We start from the raw sequence: 18,566 nt of genomic DNA, 5'->3' as shown, positions 1-18,566 counted from the left end.
AAAAAAAAAAAAAAACAAAGACAGAAAGACAAGACATACATTATAATGAAAATCAGTTCATTCTTACCTGGGCATCCCATATCCCCGACCTTGTCTTTGAGATGAATGTTGAGGGTAAAAATGTTGACTAGACAGAATATGGCCAGCTGTCTGTGAGTAGTACAGTAGAGGGTCATAATGCATGCTGTGCTGAATCCTGGATGGAACAAGGGAATCTCCCCTGCTATAAGCCATGGTCATATAAATCTCTTTCCCTCGAAATTTCTTGAACATCTTCTTTCGTTGCTTCATGTTCATATCTGTCATAACTTTCAGAAAATACATAGTAAATAAGCTTTATAACCCATGTAAAGGGTCCTGTACCTTTGCCCTCAACATGCCTTAAAACTGTCACTTTCCTTAGGAACAGATCAAAAGTATGAGGTAGAAATTTATCTAGTTTTCAAGGATATACTTGAGCTTCCATTTGGAAGGGCAAAAGAAACAGTTCATTTCTATGTTGATGGGTATTTCAATACTCAGTATTTCAACCCTCTATAAAAATTATAGTGAATACCTCTGGTTGCTTTTGAGATGTCTTCCTGCTTCTTCGAAAATATTTAAATTCTATAATTTAAGTTTATATGAGGTCAACTCCCTCCTATAGAGTATATCTACCAATTCCTAAAGACATTTTATTGCTACAACTGGGCAAGAGGCTATTAGAATCTATGGCACAGATGCTAAGGATCATTCTAGAATATACAGGATAATCCTTCTCTTCACCAAACCATTAGCTATGGAAACACAGTAGTGTGGAAGAAAATACTCCTCTATAACAAGATATATGGTATACCTTTAAAAAGCACATTTTTTTTTTTTTTTTTTTTTTTTTTGGTTTTTTGAGTGAGACAGAATCTCTCTAGGTAGCCCTGGCTATCCTGGAACTCACTCAGTAGACCAGGTTGGCCTTGAATTCACCAAAAGCCACCTGCCTCTGCTTTTGCTTCTGCTTCTGCCTCCCGAGTACTAGGATTAAAGGCCTGTATTACCACTGCCCAGATAAAAAGTACAATTATTTGTAAGTAAAATAAATTACAACAGAAAACAAAAAGCACAAGAAAAACCTTTAGGATACAAACCTATTTCAGGGAAATAGCCTCCAGTTATAGTCGGATAACCTCTTCCATTACGAATTGGTATGGCATTCCAGGAAGGAAGAAGTGCCACTTGGTTGACTGGTCTTACTTGGGCCAGCGGAATTGAATGCCTTGAAGTGAAAGATATCATGCATGACCCCATTATAACACACACTTAACTCTCATTCAATACACTAACATAGCCTTCTTCACTTTTAAGCACATTACTGTTTTCTGTTTTTCTTGGAAACAAGGTCTCATTATGTAGCCTTAGCTGGCCTAGAACTCATTACATAGACCAGGCTAGCCTCAAACTCAAGAGATTTGCTTCTTCAGACTCCTGAGAGTTAGTTGGATTTAAAGCATGTGGCATCACCCCTGGATCAAGTGCATTTTCATTAAGTCTGTTTACACTAGCTTTCCTATACATTTGTTGTTTTTCTTCTCCTTTATCTTAGACAATCTAAATGTAGTTTATATAACTTCACAGATGTTTTACAGTGTCTATCACATCCAGAAGAATTATGGTAGACTAACTATACTGCTTCCTTTCTATGAAAGAGGATATTTCCTAGCTGACTCATGAGACTTGGGTATATAAATTAGTTACTCTAACCAATAAAAAAAATAAGGTATCCTTTACAAAGTATCAAACACTGTGTCGTGGTCTCATTTTTTTCTTGTTTGGGATTATAAAAGCTTGTTTTAGAACAAATCCTTTAGCCTGACACTGACTACAAGATCAAAGCTGCCTGCACAACTAGTTAAGATTATCTCAAAATAAAAGAGAATAACATGGGCTGGAGGGATGGCTCAGCAGTTAAGAGCACTGACTGCTCTTCAGAAGATCCTGATTTCAAATCCCAGCAACCACATGGTGGCTCACAACCATCTGTAACAAGATCTGATGCCCTCTTCTGGTGTGTCTGAAGAGAGCAACAGTGTACTTAGACATATAATAAATAAATCTTTGAAAAAAAGATAATAACATACATATAAATAACATTATATAAACTACATAGGTTATATTTAGGGAATGCATACACACATGTGCATGTAATGATAATTAATGAAAAGGTCCATGAACTTGATTAAAGGGAGGATTTAGAGGGAAGAAAGGGAAGGAGGAAATGATATAATTATATTGTCATCTCAAATATAAAATACTTTAAAAAAATAATAGCAAGGGCTGGGGGATACACCTATTTTGGTATTTCATTTTTTAACATTTACTTTTATTAATCAAAATAATTAGCTCAGCAGATAACAATTCTGGTTCTCTCAACTAGCATCCTGGAAATTATCAATTTAATATGAGTAAGCACCTGGCAACTTTAATTTCTGTAAGTCTTACCTTTCTGCAAATTCCTCAATGAAAACTACTACTGAACTTTTATCATTATCAATTTCCTGAATGTGAGCATTATAATATTTTCCACCTGATTCCATGCAAACCTGAAAGACCGGAAAAGGGAGTCATATATTAATATATCTGGTCTTGTCCACTGACAAATCTGTGCTTAATCAAACAACCATTTCTCCAAACATAATTCAATGTCTTTTTCTTTAAAGTAACTGAGATCATGATGAGCCTCTGGGGCATTTATCATCTTACCATCTAAATGTCATAAAGTCTGTAAATTAAAATTTAACACAATACAAACAAAGAAATCTTTCTCTTTAACATTTTGTAAAAAAGCACTGATTGATGTCTTTGTTCCTGTATTAAGGACCCAATCCAAAGCCTTAGACATGCTGGCCAAGTATTGTACCACTGAGCTATATCCTCAACTATTGTTTTATTCAGACAAGTTCTTAGTACAGCTATAAATGCATAATACATAAAAGTTAATTATGATTTTCCTCCCTGCTAAGGTGACAGGCAGAGATTACTAAGCCCAGGGCAATCAACTCACATTATTGACTTAAGGTACCCTCTTAGAGAAAGAAATCATCTTGGAAGAAGGCACTAACCTGACATTTGTCTCCTAAAAAGTAATATCTTCCACCATACTCCACACACTCTGATTTTTGAAGTTCTATGAGAAGAAATAGATTATTAAAGCTTAATTTTCATTCATTCCTTTCTTATTGCACATAATTTATCTCATTTACATTAACAAAATGTATTTGACAATGCTATCATTAGAAGAAAAAAATGTCCCAGAGAGCCAGTCTAACAACCTTGATGAATTATTACTTTGGTCAATTTATTAAGCGATCCTCCCAGAATACTTCTGCACTGTACAAGTTTTTAATCTGATTAAACATGCAAGTCACAATTTTGAAAGTAATACCAAGCAGTCTCCTGCATATCTATTTATGTGGATTTCTTTTACTTACATTATATAAGGTCTTAACTTCATTCTAATTAACTATACTAAATTTGAATTCATCAAAGTTCAAGGAGTTGAATTGAGACATTATATCCTTCTGGACAGTATATTAAAGTCTAGTTTGATGAATTCAGTTATGTATCTGGAGCAATCAATAATCTATGCTAAGAGTTCTTTTTATAAGTATGTTCTATAAAGAGCCAGACAGCAAATTTTAGACATCCTAAGCCACCACACTTTCAAAAGTACTCAATTCTGAGGCAGGTAAAAGCACTGAATACTCCAAATCTGTCCACTAGACTGAATGATGATAACACATACCTTTAATCTCAGCACTCAGGAGGCAGAGGCAAGAGAGCTGAGTTCAAGGCCAACACAGTCTACATAACAATTTCCATGACAGCCGGGACTACACAAAGAAACTATTTCTCAATCAAACACAAAAAGAAAAAGGGAGAACAAAATTTGTACTCTGATTTCCCACATAATCTACCATTGCACCTCACCTGACCATGTATACAGATACATACACAAAAAAAAAAGCAAATGTAGTTAATGAGAATAATCCATTCTCCTATAAAACTTTATGAAGAGATTTGAATTATATAATTTTCATGTCTTACAACTTCTTAGTTTGATGAAACCATATCTTATTAGAAATAACTTGCAAAATAATCTCCTATATGGATCAGGATTCAGTGGGATCCTGCTGACTATTACCTTTTCTACTGTCCAACCAAGCATCAAATTCCACATTTCGATAGATTTCTGGATCCAGAGCTTTCAGCACCTTATAGGGAAACAGCATCTTTGACGGACTTTCTGGAACCTGAAACAAAAATAGTGATGCTATAAACACATCATCTTTAAAATTAATCTTTTATGAGGAAGAATGAATGAAGATTCTTTTTTTTAAACACTGGGGGACTGGAGAGATGGCTCAGTGGTTAAGAGCACTGACTGCTCTTCTTCGGGTCCTGAGTTCAATTCCTAGCAACTACATGGTGGCTCACAACCATCTATCATGGGATCCAATGCCCTCTTCTGGCAGGAGGGTATACATGCATTAAATAAACAAACAAACAAAAAAAAACATACATCATTCCCCCTTTCCTTTGCTATTAAACAAAACATACCACAAAAATTTACTATTTAAAAGCAATAAACTAAAAAGGAGCAAGACAGGCATAAAACCAACTAGGCTTTACATATAGAAATATTTGTTTCTTCAACTTCAAGAAATGGTGATTACCACTTAATTTTATAATTATAGGCCACTGTTGATAAAAATGAAGCAATGTCAGAATATTGATTACTACTAATTATCTATTAAATTTTATTATTACTTTAATTTCAAAACAAAAGCTATGAAATGCCTCAAGTGTTCACAAAGTCAGTTATGAAAATTCAAATACTTAAGAATAAAACTACTGGGGGCTGGAGAGATGGCTCAGTGGTTAAGAGCACTGATTGCTCTTCCAAAGGTCCTGATTTTAAATCCCAGCAACCATGTGGTGGCTCACAACCATCTGTAATGAGATCAGATGCCCTCTTCTGGGGTGTCTGAAAACAGCTACAATGTACTTAGATATAATAAATCCATCCTTTAAAAAAAAAGAATAAAAGTACTCACAAAACATATATTTCACGCTTTTGAACAAGTACGATTTCCATGAAGGAAAACATAAGCTACTTCCTTCCCAGCTTTATTTATATAATTAGAATGGACTATCTGGTCTTATTTTAAATTATTTGGGGGGGGGTGTTATTTGGTTGGTTGGTTTTTTCAAGACAGGGTTTCTCTGTATAGCCCTGGCTGTCCTGGAACTCACTCTGTAGAACAGGCTGGCCTCAAACTCAGAAATCTGCCTGCCTCTGCCTCTGCCTCCCAAGTGCTGGGATTAAAGGCGTGCGCCACCACCGTCCAGCTAAATTATGTTATTTTAAAGACATGTGTATGAAAATTCTTTGCCTAAGAAAGTATCAAACCTTTTGTTTTTCTGTTCCTTGCTTATTGCCTTCTGGTGTACTTGCAACACTGGAACAGGCACCAGCCTCTTCAGTTCTAATTGAAAAGATTCAGAGAAAAGAACATTATATGAATGTAGCAAGTTACTTGTCGCATGTCTCACAACTATGCCACTACTCAGTTGTAAAGTAGCTCAATTCTAAAATATAAAGCAGGTAAGTTTTCAACACATCTCCATTAGGTTTCTGTGGTATGTGTTACAAAATACTTGGCAAATTATTTCCTATTAAGGTAATCCCCATGTTCCTGACTACTAATGTTTATATCTTCTGATACTTCTGCCATGAGACAGCTATAATCATAGATAACTTATATAATTATACTACAAACACACAAATACATACATAAATACACACACACACACACACACACACTGCCGCACCCATCTTGATGATCTCTCATTCCCTTACTGCCAGTAGAAAAGCAGCCATGTTCACCAAGATCTTGGGTCACTCGTCTTACCAGCCAACAACAAGGAAAACAACAACTAAAGCTGTCAGCCCACTAGCTACAAAGAATTAAAGGCTACCAAGAATCATCAGAAGGCATCTCCCAAAGTTTCAGTTGAGACCTCACTCCTGGCCAGCTCCTTTATTAGTCTTCTGACATCAACACAAGAGTAAGCTAAGCATGGGACGATTTCTAAAGCACACAGTTATAAAAGATCAATGTTCTTTTAAGCTGGTTAATATGACCTTTTAACAACTGTAGCATCCATAAATCCAAAACCCTTAAAGAATAAGCAAATCGAGCACTTTTCATTTTGATCAGATTCCTAATGGTCCCAAATAAGCTTTAAAAACTATTATTCTGTTGGTAAGCAAGAGGCCTCAGTGTGTAAAGGTTCTAGCTGCTAAGCCTGATCGACCTGGGTGTTATTTTTTTAAAGCAAATTTTTTATTAGATATTTTCTTTATTTACATTTCAAATGTTATCCCCTTTCCTATTTCCCCTCCAAAAATCCCCTATCCCCTCCCCTCTTCCCCTGCTCACCAACCCACCCAAAGCAAATCCTTAGATACAACTTGACCTCAAATATTGTGATAGGATGCCCAAAACTCTGTATAATCAACAATGAGTAACTTGTGTACAACTAAATTTTAAGAAATGCTAATTCTAAAAGAGGATTCTACCTTGAACTCTTTAAGTATGAACATTTCACAATACAATGTGGTAAAATTTTGTCCTCTCATTAAAAAAAATATATCCCCCAGCACTTGGGAGGCAGAGGCAGGTGGATTTCTGAGTTTGAGGCCAGCCTGGTCTACAAAGTGAGTTCCAGAACAGTCAGGGCTACACAGAGAAACCCTGTCTTGAAAAACCAAAAAAAAAAAAATATATATATATATATATATGTGTGTGTGTATATATATATATATATATATATATATATATCCCTAGCAGACAATTTCTACTTACAGATGATAATGATTTCAGATTCAAAGAACTATGAAAACCAGAGTTGACAACCCCCCTTGTCTGTTAGTACCTCTCTTCGGTTGAACTCTTCTGATCAGTACTGCCTTCTACACTTGCAGTCAAAGCATGGTGTTTGTTTCTCCTGGAACCACTTCGAAACAAATCAACTGCAGTTTTCAATGTTTCTTCATCCACAACAAATACATCTTTATAAAGAAGTTCATATAATATAGCTGAAGGAAGAGAAAAAGCCAAAATCCCAATTGTCAAAAGACTCTTCATATCAATGTTAATGCATTCATAACCTAACATATAAGTTCCAAAGGCACCAACAATGTTTTATAACTTTAAAGACTGATAACAAATCATCTGAAACCACACATCTATATTTATAAAAGCCCTTCATATACCTTGACAAATTCCTGCAGTTGATTGAAATTCTTTTGAATATACAGAATCATAATGGCCATTATTTGAATAACAGAGAATAATCTGAAGAAAAACATACAGAATTATGTTAGTGTTAACATATCTTACATTCATAAAAATTAAGTTGGTAATTAGCAGCTGATAATAAATGGAATTTTATTCTTAGAAGACATTTAATCTTGATTTGGAATATATAATTTATAGATCATAATAAAATTTTACTTATAACTTTTAAATATCAAGACTTAAAACACCTAAGGTTATATCCCAATCACATTCCTGAAATGCACTAAATGAGTTCTGCATTAAGATGAGAACTTTCAAAAATTCAATAACTGAACAAAACAGAAAATCAATGTCAGACGTGTTTTAATTTCTCAGAATGATTGGAAAAATTATGTAAAATATTTCAATGTCCAAATATCCAAAATTTAGACAGAAGGAGGAAAAGAACGGACACCAGACAATTTGTTTAAAAGGCTGAGAAAGTCATCACAGTGAATAGAAATGTAAGAATATACCATGAAGATAGAGCACTTCCAGATTTAAATTACTGATATGGACTATGGATACAGAAACAAAAGGCTATCTTCTGCCTGGCGGTGGTGGCACACACCTTTAATCCCAGCACTTGGGAGGCAGAGGCAGGTGGATTTCTGAGTTCGAGGCCAGCCTGGTCTACAGAATGAGTTCCAGGACAGCCAGGGCTACACAGAGAAACCCTGTCTCAAAAACAAACAAAAAACAAAAAAGTTATCTTCTTAGCTGATTCCTTCAATTTCCAGCACTTTAAAAAACAACTTCAGAGCCATGTTTACTAAATAAAACTTTTCAGTTTCCTTTGATGAAATTTCTTCATGTAACAAATCTAAACATTTTTAATACTTTAAAGATCTGTTTTGAACCAAGCATGAGTGAAAGAGTAATTCCAAGAGAAAATCAAAACAAAAACCTCTCAGCTATAGATGCAGTTTAGTCTTCTCACACTTGTCTAGCATTCTCAAAGCCCTGGATTCAACTTACATCACTACACAGTAAGGATTTAAAAACAGATTGGTGGGGCTGGAGAGATGGTTCAGTGTGGTTAAGAGCACTGACTGCTACTCCAGAGGTCCTGAGTTCAATTCCCAGCAACCACTTGGTGGCTTCACAACCATCTCTAATGGGATCTGATGCCTCTTCTGATGTGTCTGAAGACAGCTACTGTATACTCATATACATAAAATAGATAAATAATCTTTTTTAAAAAGTAGCTAATACCAATGAGGACAGCAGGCTAGAGAAGGAACAGTTACACAGAATATTACCAGTTACACTATAATTATCAGGTTACTCACTAGCACAATGGCTCTGCACTGGGCTTCAAGACTATGGTTATTGTTTCACTAATTAAGTCAAAAGGGTTATTTCTAAATATTGTGGTAAGCTGGCATCATCTTAGCATTCATTTCCCTACCTTGTCTTCAAAGCCATTATCTGTGACTTGAGTTGGTGGCTTTCCAGGATAACGATAAATAATGAAATCTCGACTATATAGATAGAAAACAAAGGTAGATGGGAAGAGATTTAGTATAAATGAAGTAGCCTTTTAACTTTTCTTAATTTCCCCATGAAGTGCTAACATCAAAATATAATGTGGCAAGTTGAAGGATCATTCCATTCAACTACTAACTAAAATTTTTGCCCCACACTTTAATATTACAAGTGATACTGTGCAGGGCAAAGTGACACAGGCCTTTACTCTTAGCACTTGGGAGGTAGAAGCAAGCAGATCTTTGTGAGGTCGAGATCAGCCTGGTCTATACAAAGCTAGTCCAGGACAGCCAGAGTTTGTTACACAGAGAAACCCTGTCTCAAAAGACTAGGAACACATTGCCCTAATGACAACATATAAAAAATATTAAGTATTTTAAAAGTTTTAGAAGATAGCTATTCTAACTTCCTACAGGAAATATTACCAGTTCAGCATTTTCAGTCTCTTAGTTTGTCTAAAGGCAAGATCTTGTTGTATAGCCCAGTTTGGTTTTGAAATCAAGATTGTCTTGCCTCTGCTTACCTGCTCAGTGCTAGTATCATAGCCATGTCCCAATAACATACCTGCCTACCTTTTAAACAGCCACAAATTCAAACCGGGCGTGGTGGGGCACGTCTCTAAATCCCAGCACTGGGGAGGCAGAGGCACACAAATTTCTGAGTTCGAGGCCAGCCTGGTCTACAGAATGAGTTCCAGGACAGTCAAGACTATACAGAGAAACCCTGTCTCCAAAAACCAAAAACAAAACCAAACCCAAACAAACAGCCACAAATTCTAGGACAGAACTAATAACAAGGTTATCCACCCAAAAACTGTTATCAAATGGATTTAGCTTAACCCTTTTTATTCTACATTATTAAGTTATTAACTCTCAAATTTAATGAGTTCTAAAAGGATTCTGACAGACATCATTTCCATTCATATTTATATATTCCCTCTTACATTCTACCTTTGGTCCCTTTATTTGATACAACTTACTTATAAATTAGAGAAAGAGCTTTTAGTTCCAGCTGGCCAGCACTCTCCTAAATATAAAGAGTTTTGAAAAACATTTTAGAACTATTAAGTAGTATTCAGCATGAATTTCAGAAAATTAAGATAGCTACTCAATAATATAAACAATTCAAAATAATGAACCCATAGCTCTTCTTAGCTATAAAAGCATAAAAGCGTAACTTATTTTTCTTAAAGATAGCAGAATATTTAGTAAATGTCTATTTAAGTAAAAACCAATTAACAAAAATTTCTATATTATGAGTTTGACTACCACAACAACAACAAAAAATAACTACTAATTGGAAACTTTGACTTTTAAAAAAATAATAGCTGGGCAGTGGTGGTGCACGTCTTTAGTGCCAGCACTTGGGAGGCAGAGGCAGGTGGATTTCTGAGTTCAAGGTCAGCCTGGTCTACAGAGTTCCAGGACATCCCAGGCTATACAGAGAAACCCTATCTTGAAAAAAATAAGTAAAATAAAATAAAATCTCAGCAACATTACCACCCTTCTTTCCCACTGAAGTAAAAAAGTTTTATTTAGTGTTTGCCAACACTGTCCATTTCCCAATCAGTGCATATTCTCAGGAGACCACAGAAACAGTAAACACAATTCTCAATATTCAACACAAAACAGGCCATTGCATCTTACATTATTTCCCTCGCTACAGTTGAGTCATTATAGCCATAGAAGTATGTATGTTTAGTTATTTCAAACAATTATGAAAATGATATTTGAACTTACCTTGGGATCTCCCAACCGTTCCAGATATTTCTCAAAAGATCCCTCCACATACTTCAAAAACAAAACAAACTTGACTTAGCCAAATCATAGCATTATGGCAATCCAATTATATTCTACACTTATCACCATCTGACAAGAGATTTTCCTTTTATTTGAGATAATATACTTCTCTTGGATTTCAGACCCAGGACAAGTGTTTTTAACATACCAAAGTGAACCTGGCCGGCAGGTTCATCCCTCAGACCTTAACCTCTTACAGAGGATGGCTGGCATACCCTGCCCTCCATGCTGAACTTAACAACCCAGTGGCTGAGTTTCCCTCTCATCCAGTTGCTCTCCACTATATAATCTAGACCTTTTGTCTCACTTCCCCTTTCTCCACAACTCTCTGTGCAAGTCTCTTTTCCTCTTTCTGCAGCCCCCCCCCCCAATCTCTCTCTCCACTGTGCAATCCTTTTCTCTTCCCTTCCCCTCCCCCTTTGGCACTGGCTTGCTCAAACTCTCCCTCTCCCTCCCTACCCACTTTCAACCTCCACTTCACTAACCCCCTCCTGTGAGGTCTGGGAACTAGCTCTAGAGCTGCCACCAATACTTTGACTTGAACTGGCTCATTTTGTCAGCTGAGATAACTTCTGAACTATCGTGCAAAAATGGGAGTAACTTAAAATAGGGCAAATTTTGACCCTGAAACTACCTTAAAGTAAGTGACATTGAAGATAATGAATTTATCTAACACACCCATGTGTCCTTGGGCCCTACTAGTTTTTCCAAAAAAAAAGACAGGCAGGTATAAACAAAGCATAAACTTTACCTGAGGGGATGGAAGAGCAGGCTTTTAACAGTGTGCTTTACACATCTTTTGTTAGTCAAAATATGGTCTGGGAAGCTACACCCTTAATTTACAAGTTTGTTTAAAATGCAAAAATCTGAAGCCTCAGCACAAAGGTACAGCATCAGAATTCATAGTTTAACAAAAGCACCATTGTTATCTCTAAGCACAAAATACTAGAGTTAGGCTGCTTGAGAACATAGCCTTGCATTTCAATGCCAACAGTGCTATTTCTCCCAGGGGAGGAGGAGACTATAATCAACAAGATTTAAAAGAAGCATTTACAGGATTTTAAGTCACTGCAGAGAAAATTAAAAACAAATCCCAAGGGCAGTAAGTTGATATACAGACAAAAGAATCAAGTAGTAAAAAGGCACATGATATAAGCTTCAAATCTAACCTGGACACAACTTCACTTAACAAAAATTAAGCTATTTAATGTATACAAAAATGTTCTATAAAGGTTGTTTTCAAGTCAAACATAGGGGCAGAGTTTCAATTTCCACAATTTATAATATTAAGACTAATGAAGATTTTCTTACAACTAAATTTTACAAGACTATTCAACAAGAAAAGTGGTACAAACAATACAAAATTGTGGTTAAAATATAAATGTTATGGTCTTGGGAATCTGTTTCGAGGGTAGAGGAAGAAGTAAGACTGGGATTGTTACTTCATTTAGTCACTGTTGCTCTGACAGTCTCCCTAAACTGCTCAGACTGGCTCCACTGGATTCAGAACTCTTATTCAGAATCCAGAGTACTGGGATGAGAGATCAGAGCTGGATTAGAAACCTACACCAACAGGCCATTCTTAGTTTTTAATCAGCATAAAGCAATATTTTACTTTGAGGAAGAGGTACAAAAGCATGCTAGCTCTAGGAAGTCAGCTGAGATTTGAATAGTTGCTTACCGAGAAAGCATAACGTTTTTGTGCTAGGTACTAGTAATTCTTTTTGCCCATTTACTATATACATACATTACCAACAACTCTCTTCAGTGCATATATTCTACTTACAGACTCAAAAGCTTGTTGGTTTTCCTTCATATATGAGACACAAGCTCTCCTGATCTGTAAATGATGGATCTGGCTGTGAAACAACTATAAAAGAAAAGACTAGCTCACTGCCATGTCATTTCAAATAGACGTTCCTAAATTAAGACGATGAATTAGACACAAGTTTCCTAAACTAGAGCACATGTTGGAAACAGAGAAATTAAGTGCAGCTGCTACTACACCTGATCTTAGCCAAAGGCAAAGAAGCCATGCCTCCTTATGTTAAAAAATGGTCATCCTTAGTGAGATTGAGGGCTAATGACTCTATCCTGGACTTTCAACCTCAACTTTCAACTTGTAAGGGTACAAGCTATAAATCGTTTTCTTATGCATAAACAACGGAGAAGGGCATGCTTACAAAGGACTGAGATTAATTTCAATGTTTTCCTTAACCTCACATTAATGTACCCCTCCCGGATTACAAACTGGCAATGAAAAGCAAAAAAAAGTAGCCACAGGAGAAGCATATTTGCTCTGATCAGCAACAGCACAGTATTTCAATCTGTACTTCTCCCACGCCTTTAATCCCAGCACTCGGGAGGCAGAGGCAGGCGGATTTCTGAGTTCGAGGCCAGCCTGGGCTACAAAGAGAAACCCTGTCTCGAAAAAAAAAAAAAAAAAAAAAAAAAAAAAAAGAAAGAAACGGAAAATACATAGTTGTTTCTTTCAGTACTCTACAGATTGAACTATTGGACCACACCACATCTCACCCTGAAATCTTACAACAAAACATCATCCATTTGTCACGCTTATATTTACCTGCTCGGAAATAGCGCGAAAGAGGCAAGAGGCATCCTTGGCAACCACCTTTCGAAACAGCCCTAAACTGCCTAAATATTCATCCATTGATGCCTCATTCAAAGACTTCTGGCCGCAGTACTTTTTCCATCCTTTCTGCATTGTGCATGGGATGATGAGAAAGGTAGAGAGGGGTGGAAAAGAGGAAAACACAGAACTCAGGTAAGAATAGGCAGTGGCCACAAGTACTGGAGCTTGTGTAGGCAGGTATCCGAAGCAGCTCAAGGTCTAGGCAGAATGCAGTTGCTGCAGAATCTTGGCACTTCCCAGAAGCACAAGCAAGAGGCTGACTGGCGCAGGACAAGACAGGACCCTGTGGAAACACAAAAACGAAGAGCAGATGCTCCAAAGAGTAAGAAACTCGAGAAGACAATGCAGGAAGAAGGGAAACAGTTACAGAAAGGTGGAACCACAAAATCAGCTTCAAGGCATAAAGAGGGACTAAGCAGCTGAACTCTGGAAATCTGAAGAGCTCCAGAAAGCTACTTCACGAGGCAGCAAAGGAAATTACAAAAAGATTCACATGTGTAAAACAGGCAACTCCACAAAGAGCTTTGAGATCACTCCCTGATTTCCCAAATGGTTTCTGTCCTACAGGTGCCCACCAGAGTTTCAGGGAAGTAGGGGTGGGGGAGTTATTTAACTAGTTCGCTTTAAGAACACCTTTTTTAAAAGACAAAGAAAAGGGGCGGGACCTCCTCCGGCTGGAACAAAGACTCACAAGCAACTAACAGCTTGCCTATTTCAGCTAAGATAATAAAATCAAGTAATTTAATTCTAGATAAAATTGTCTACTAAGATCACTAATAATTAGTCCATTAATTACACCAGGAAACTCCAATTCTTGCGGAATGTCAGGTTACAGCATAATAGTACTAAAAACAGAGAAGTGAAAACAGAGATATGGCTCAGCAGTTGTACTGTATAGCACACACTGTAAAGGACTTCCCAGCACCAATGTCAAGAGGGTCACTACAACTGGTATCCTCCAGTATCCATGTGCATCTGCACCCACATGTGCATACCCTCAAAAGCAAAGATATTAAAAAATAAATCTTTACAATGTGTAAAATGAAATCAGTACGAAATATCTTACACAGAAACTGTAAAAAATGCAATTTAAAATTTGTGGGGTTTTTTGATGGCATATTATTGACATGTTGGACATGTTAGGTGTGTTTTTAAATGTTACCAGGGTACTTTGTCAGGGAAACTCTGAATCATGGGTCAGGGACAGGAGCATTATTTCTATTATTTCATTCTGGCATCAAGCATCTTATTTTTATTTAAAATGCCAGAATACAACCTCCTCCAAGGTGTTAAAAAAAGGTTGAGGGACATGAAGCTCAGGGATACAGCCTGTACACTAGTACATTAAATTCAATCCCAGAACCACAAATAAATGAATAAGTCAAATCATGCTTTTTCTCTTGGTCTGACATGAAACTTGTATTTTTCTATTTGTACAATGTTTTCACACTAAATTAAATATCTACACAGGTCTGATTACAAAAAACAAAGGTATACTGTAAATAAAGAAAAAACTGGACTTTATAGAGATGCTGCGATGTAAAAGCAGCTATTTATCTTTTTTGTTTTTGTTTTGTTTTGTTTTTTTCGAGACAGGGTTTCACTGTATAGCCCTGGCTATCCTGGAATTCACTCTGTAGACCAGGCTGGCCTCGAACTCAGAAGTCCACCTGCCTCTGCCTCCCAAGTGCTGGGATTAAAGGCGTGCACCACCACTGGCCGGCAGCAGCTATTTATCTTACTCTTCAGTCTATAAGGAAAATCATGGATCATTACTTATAAATTAGAAATGAAATAAAATCATGGTAGATATGGAATAAAACCTTGACTTTCGTTACCATTCAGTTTTCATATTTTTTTTCTAAAGAAACTAAATTCTTTTTTGCAAAAGTTCTGGGCCATTCTGTTTTGTGATCACCAATACACTAAGAACGACAAATTAAAGCTTACAGTTAAATTGATTTTGTCATATTCTACAAATAAAGACAAAATACAAATTGTTTACATCTACTGAACATTAAACATGAGTATAAAACTTCAACAAATATTAATATACTTCCAAGGGAAAGGGCCAGGAAGATAATCAGAATATAAGCAAAACCTAGAAACAAAAGATGAGAAAGACAAGAAAGAGAAGTACACACTAAGAAAACAAACAACAGACAGATATAAAGAAGTCATTTTATTTTTGACAAAGTAACAAAGGCAAAACAATAGATAATAAAATATTTATATCAGATAGTGCAAGAATCGATTATTCATAATCCAAAAAGTAGCCCTAGACCTGAATCTCACATCTTGTTTTCTTAATTAATGCAAAGCAGACCAGATCTAGATGTCAAATCAAAGCTTCATCCTTCACCAGCTGCCTCCCAAGAAGGGGTTAAGGCAGCAAGAGAGAACCTGCAAGGGAGCCTCCCTATGCCCTTTGTACTGTGTAGTTTAACTTCTGAACTACAATTATTTGGAAATCAATGTGTAAAAGTTCTTTAGAATGTCTTAAGAAAAAACATTCAAGACCCATAGGATAGGCAAAATTATTTTTAAAAAGCATACAGATTGAACTTTCACAAAATTAACTTTTGTTCTGCAAATAAAATTGTTAAGTGGGTGACAATAAGTTACAAATGAGGGTAAGAATAGCTGCATATCACATATCTCAAGAGAATGTATTGAAAATATACATTTAAAAACTACTGCCAGGTGTGATGGCTCACGCCTTTAATCCCAGCACTCGGGAGGCACAGGGAGGCTGATATCTGAGTTCGAGGCCAGCCTGGTCTACTGAGTGAGTTCCAGGACAACCAAGAGAAACACAGAGAAACCCTGTCTCGAATAAAAAAAAAAAAACCTACTGAAAGTGGATTGGGGATGTAGCTCAGTTGATAGCCTTGTCTTAGATGATAGAGAACCTGAGTTTCACCCTCAGCACCACATAAATCTGGCACTGTGGCATAAAGCAGTAATCTCAGCTCTTGGATGGTAGAGGTAGGATTTCACAAGTCCACAATCACCAGAGGCTACATAATGAGTTTGAGACTGTTCTCTACTTCAAAAATAATGTCAACAATAAACAATCCCGTTTTTTAAATGGGCAAAATATTTTAGTATGTTTTCCTAAAGGTAAATGGAGGGGAGCTATCAATGTACTAGCTGGCAGAGTGCCCCTCGTGTGTGCATTATCCTCGTGTGTGCTGGGAAGCTTTGAGAGCTAGCTTTAAGAGGAACAGGATATTTCAGGTTATTCTCTATTAAAGAGTGTTTCAGGCCAGCCTGGGCTAGACTCTGTCAATAAAAAGGAGGGGAGGAGTAAAAATGGCTATTAAGTAGTTAATTGTTCAGTATGATTAGCTATTAGGGAAATTAAAATCACAATGAGACAATTACACACCTACTGGGATGGCTACACAAAAAGCATGAATGAACTGTGGAGAAACTAGCCCTAAAGAGCCAGATGCAAAAGGTGTGATTCCAAAACACAGGACCCTGTTTAAATGAAATATGCCAAAGTGGCAAATCTAGATAGAAATCAGATTAGTAGTTACAGGGGCTGTGGTGCAGTCATTGGCAACAATCTAACACAATCTTTTTAGAATGATAAAAATCTGGAAATCTCCTAATGGTTTCACTAAATATTACCAAATTATACTCTTGTTTTTTTGACAGGGGTTCTCTATGTAAGACTGACTGTCCTGGAACTCCTTTTGTGAACCAGGCTGGCCTCAAACTCAAGAGATCCATCTACTTGCCTCTGTGTCCCAAATGCTGCAAATTATGCTTTTTCTTTGTTTATTGTTTTGTTTTTTCGAGACAGGGTTTCTCTGTATAGCCCTGGCTGTCCTGGAACTCACTCTGTAGACCAGACTGGCCTCGAACTCAGCAATCCGCCTGCCTCTGCCTCCCTAGAGCTGGGATTAAAGGTGTGTGCCACCACACCCAGAGGTTATGCTATTATCGTTAGAGGGAGAATTCAATTATATTCTACCTTTTGATTTAAGCAATTCTAGTAGCTCGAATGTGCTATTCCACTGTTTTGATTTGCAGTTGGGGGTGGGGGGCATAACATTAAGAACCTTTTAATATGTTTTTCAGCCATTTGGATTTGGTTTTTAAGGTTTTGGGGTTTTTTTTTTTTTTGTAGTTCACCTCCGACTCAACATCAAAACAAGGACCTTGATCATACTAGACATATGTTCTATCACTGTCCTAAACCTCTTGGGCCAGTTTCTTGCAATTTTTAAAAATATTTATTATTATATGTAAGTACACGGTAGCTGTCTTCAGACACACCAGAAGAGGGTGTCAGATCTCATTACGGATGGTTGGGAGCCACCATAGGGTTGCTGGGATTTGAACTCAGGACCTTCAGAAGGGTAGTCAGCACTCTTAACAGTTGAGCCGTTTCACCAGCCCAGAATCTCTTTTCTTTCTTTCTTTCTTTCTTTTTTTTTATTACTGACCACAATTTATCATCTGGGTTTATCAGTTCACCCAGACAATAAATAAATAAATATATAATAAATAAATCTTTGGACCGGAGTGAACAGGGACTGGGTGAGCAGAGTTGACCGGAGCATACAGGGCCAATGGAGCAAGCAGAGGTTCTAAAATTAAATTCCCAACAACCACAGAAAGGCTCACAACCATCTGTATAGCTACAGTGTACTCACATACAAAAAATAAATCTTAAAAAAAGTAATGTTGATACATGAAACAAGAGTATCAAAAAAATTAGAAAGCCTCATGCTAAGTGAAGACATATTCAAAAGACTATATACTGCATGACCACATTTATATGACAATTATGAGCCAGGAGTAGTACCACACATCTTTAATCCCAGCACTCAGATCTCACAGGCCAGCCTCGTCTACATTGTGAATACCAAGACAGTCAGAGCTACAGAGTGGGACTTTATCTCTAAACCAACCACCAATTTAAACACAATTATGGAAAAGACAAATAGATAAGTTGTTGACAGGAATTAAGAACTGCAGGAAAAGCTGGGTAGGCCAACCCGGTCTACAAAGTGAATTCTAAGACAGCCAAGATTATGTAAAGAAATCCTGTCTCAAAAAAAAAAAAAAAAAAGGTTACCTACAAAGAAGCGCCTAGAAGAAATGCAGAAGGGCAAGTCCATTGTTGTGTTTTCTTGACAGACAGAGTGGTTATATTATCAATTAGTCTGAACTTAGAATACTGGGTAAGAAAAAAATTGCGCTGGGCGTGGTGGCGCACGCCTTTAATCCCAG

The 18,566-nt window shown here is 36.8% G+C and overlaps 1 protein-coding gene across 1 annotated transcript in view; it reads right to left on the bottom strand.

The window, feature by feature from the left end:
* Nucleotides 1-18,566, bottom strand: part of Alg13 (ALG13 UDP-N-acetylglucosaminyltransferase subunit) — a 55,812-nt gene that overhangs the window by 23,575 nt on the left and 13,671 nt on the right. The window contains 15 exon segments of the mRNA XM_021153662.2: nt 68-308; nt 1,122-1,249; nt 2,473-2,573; nt 3,093-3,157; nt 4,175-4,283; nt 5,444-5,519; nt 6,973-7,135; nt 7,313-7,394; nt 8,788-8,860; nt 9,844-9,890; nt 10,604-10,654; nt 12,450-12,533; nt 13,248-13,500; nt 13,502-13,580; nt 13,583-13,599. Of these exon segments, the coding sequence (XP_021009321.1) occupies nt 68-308; nt 1,122-1,249; nt 2,473-2,573; nt 3,093-3,157; nt 4,175-4,283; nt 5,444-5,519; nt 6,973-7,135; nt 7,313-7,394; nt 8,788-8,860; nt 9,844-9,890; nt 10,604-10,654; nt 12,450-12,533; nt 13,248-13,500; nt 13,502-13,580; nt 13,583-13,599 (1,569 nt within the window).

The sequence above is a fragment of the Mus caroli genome, chromosome X (genome assembly GCF_900094665.2).
Source record: "Mus caroli chromosome X, CAROLI_EIJ_v1.1, whole genome shotgun sequence".
Taxonomy (NCBI): Eukaryota; Metazoa; Chordata; class Mammalia; order Rodentia; family Muridae; genus Mus; species Mus caroli.
Note: the sequence above shows the minus strand (reverse complement) of the source record. Positions and strands in the feature narration are given on the sequence as shown.